Source organism: Dipodomys ordii, unplaced genomic scaffold (genome assembly GCF_000151885.1).
Source record: "Dipodomys ordii isolate 6190 unplaced genomic scaffold, Dord_2.0 Scaffold6, whole genome shotgun sequence".
In the NCBI taxonomy this organism is placed as follows: Eukaryota; Metazoa; Chordata; class Mammalia; order Rodentia; family Heteromyidae; genus Dipodomys; species Dipodomys ordii.
In genome coordinates, this window is record NW_012267222.1 from 14526493 (window position 1) to 14528346 (window position 1854).

Sequence of the window (1854 nt, forward strand, 5' to 3'; positions counted from 1 at the left end):
CAAAGTTCCCTGGAAGCAACCTGATAGTCCACAATCTGCTCTGATCAGAGTTTTGGGGGAGGGATTTTGAAGTGTTCATTCAATCGGGAGCCCAAAATGCCAAAAACATGAACCCCAGGTTATCTCCCTTTGTGATATCCTGACGATTATCTAACAAACTTCAGCTTGTGTTCCTGGGGCCTGGGCTCTCTGCTGGGTGGGCAAAGGTTCCAGAGCAGTGAGCCTAGTGGCGCTCACTGCCGCCATATTCTTCAGCCTCATCCTGAAGTCTGTCCTCTGCTGCTTGGCTCTCACCCTCGAGAAGCTGAAGTGATGACTTTGCTCTGGGGACCAAGCAAGCAGAAACCCTGAGTGCAGCTGTCTGTAGGGAGAGAGAGCGAGCCTCCTAGCATGTCTCCACCCAACCAGTCAGTAGAAGGCCTTCTGCAGGAGGTCTCCAACAGATCCCTGAACACGACGGGAACCCCAGAGGCTTGGGATCCAGGGACCCTCCAGGCACTGAAGATCTCCCTGGCCGTGGTCCTGTCCATCATCACCCTGGCCACTGTCCTCTCCAACGCCTTTGTTCTGACCACCATCTTGCTCACCAGGAAGCTCCACACTCCAGCCAATTATCTCATTGGCTCCTTGGCCACCACCGACCTCCTGGTTTCCATCTTGGTCATGCCCATCAGTATTGCCTACACTACCACTCACACTTGGAACTTCGGCCAAGTCCTCTGTGACATCTGGGTGTCTTCTGACATGACGTGCTGCACAGCCTCCATCCTGCATCTCTGTGTCATCGCTCTGGATAGATACTGGGCCATCACAGACGCCCTGGAGTACAGCAAGCGCAGGACGGCAGGCCACGCAGCCTTGATGATCGCCGTGGTCTGGGTCATCTCCATCTGTATCTCCATCCCACCGCTCTTCTGGAGGCAGGCTAAGGCTCAGGAGGAGATCTCAGACTGCCTGGTGAATACCTCCCAGATCTCCTACACCATCTACTCCACCTGTGGGGCCTTCTACATCCCATCCCTCTTGCTCATCATCCTCTATGGCCGAATCTACGTGGTGGCCCGGAGCCGAATCCTGAATCCGCCCTCTCTCTATGGGAAGCGCTTCACCACGGCCCATCTCATCACAGGCTCTGCGGGGTCTTCCCTCTGCTCACTCAATCCCAGTCTCCACGAAGGCCACTCACACACAGCTGGCTCTCCTCTCTTTTTCAACCACGTGAAAATCAAGCTGGCTGATAGCATCCTGGAACGCAAGAGGATCTCTGCTGCTCGGGAACGGAAAGCCACGAAGACCCTGGGGATCATTCTGGGAGCTTTTATCTTCTGCTGGCTGCCCTTCTTTGTGGCATCCTTGGTCCTACCCATCTGCAGGGACTCCTGCTGGATCCACCCGGTTCTCTTTGACTTCTTTACTTGGCTAGGCTATTTAAACTCCCTCATCAATCCTATAATCTATACTGTGTTCAATGAAGACTTCCGGCAAGCATTTCAGAAGGTTGTTCATTTCCGGAAAGCCTCTTAGTCTTATTTTGTGGTGAATCAGTTTATCTCTTGGGTCCTATAACCCCAACTTGGATTCTCTCTCTCTCTCTCCCTCTCCCTCCTTCCCTCCCTCTCCCTTTCTTTCTCCCCCTCCCTCTCTCTTTCCCCCTTCCTCTCTCTGTCTCTCTCTCTCTTTCCTGAGACCTGGGTGAATTTATGGTATCTTGAGTCTTGGGCCAATCAACAGAATTATGTGTTTGGTGGCCCTGATCCTCTTGCTGACTGAGCCACTCAAAGCTGGGCCACTTGCTGTGTGGAAGAGGACAGGCCTGCTGACTGCCATTAACATAACATTTTCCTGGTTCCTCTC

At 53.2% G+C, this 1854-nt stretch overlaps 1 protein-coding gene across 1 annotated transcript; it reads left to right on the forward strand.

Annotated features, from left to right (window-relative positions):
• Positions 1–354: 354 nt before the first annotated feature.
• Htr1d (5-hydroxytryptamine (serotonin) receptor 1D, G protein-coupled) lies at positions 355–1535 on the forward strand. The gene has a single exon (XM_013033534.1). The coding sequence runs from the start codon at positions 391–393 to the stop codon at positions 1522–1524; it is 1134 nt and encodes a 377-aa protein (XP_012888988.1). The 5' UTR covers positions 355–390; the 3' UTR covers positions 1525–1535.
• The last annotated feature ends 319 nt before the right edge of the window (positions 1536–1854 follow it).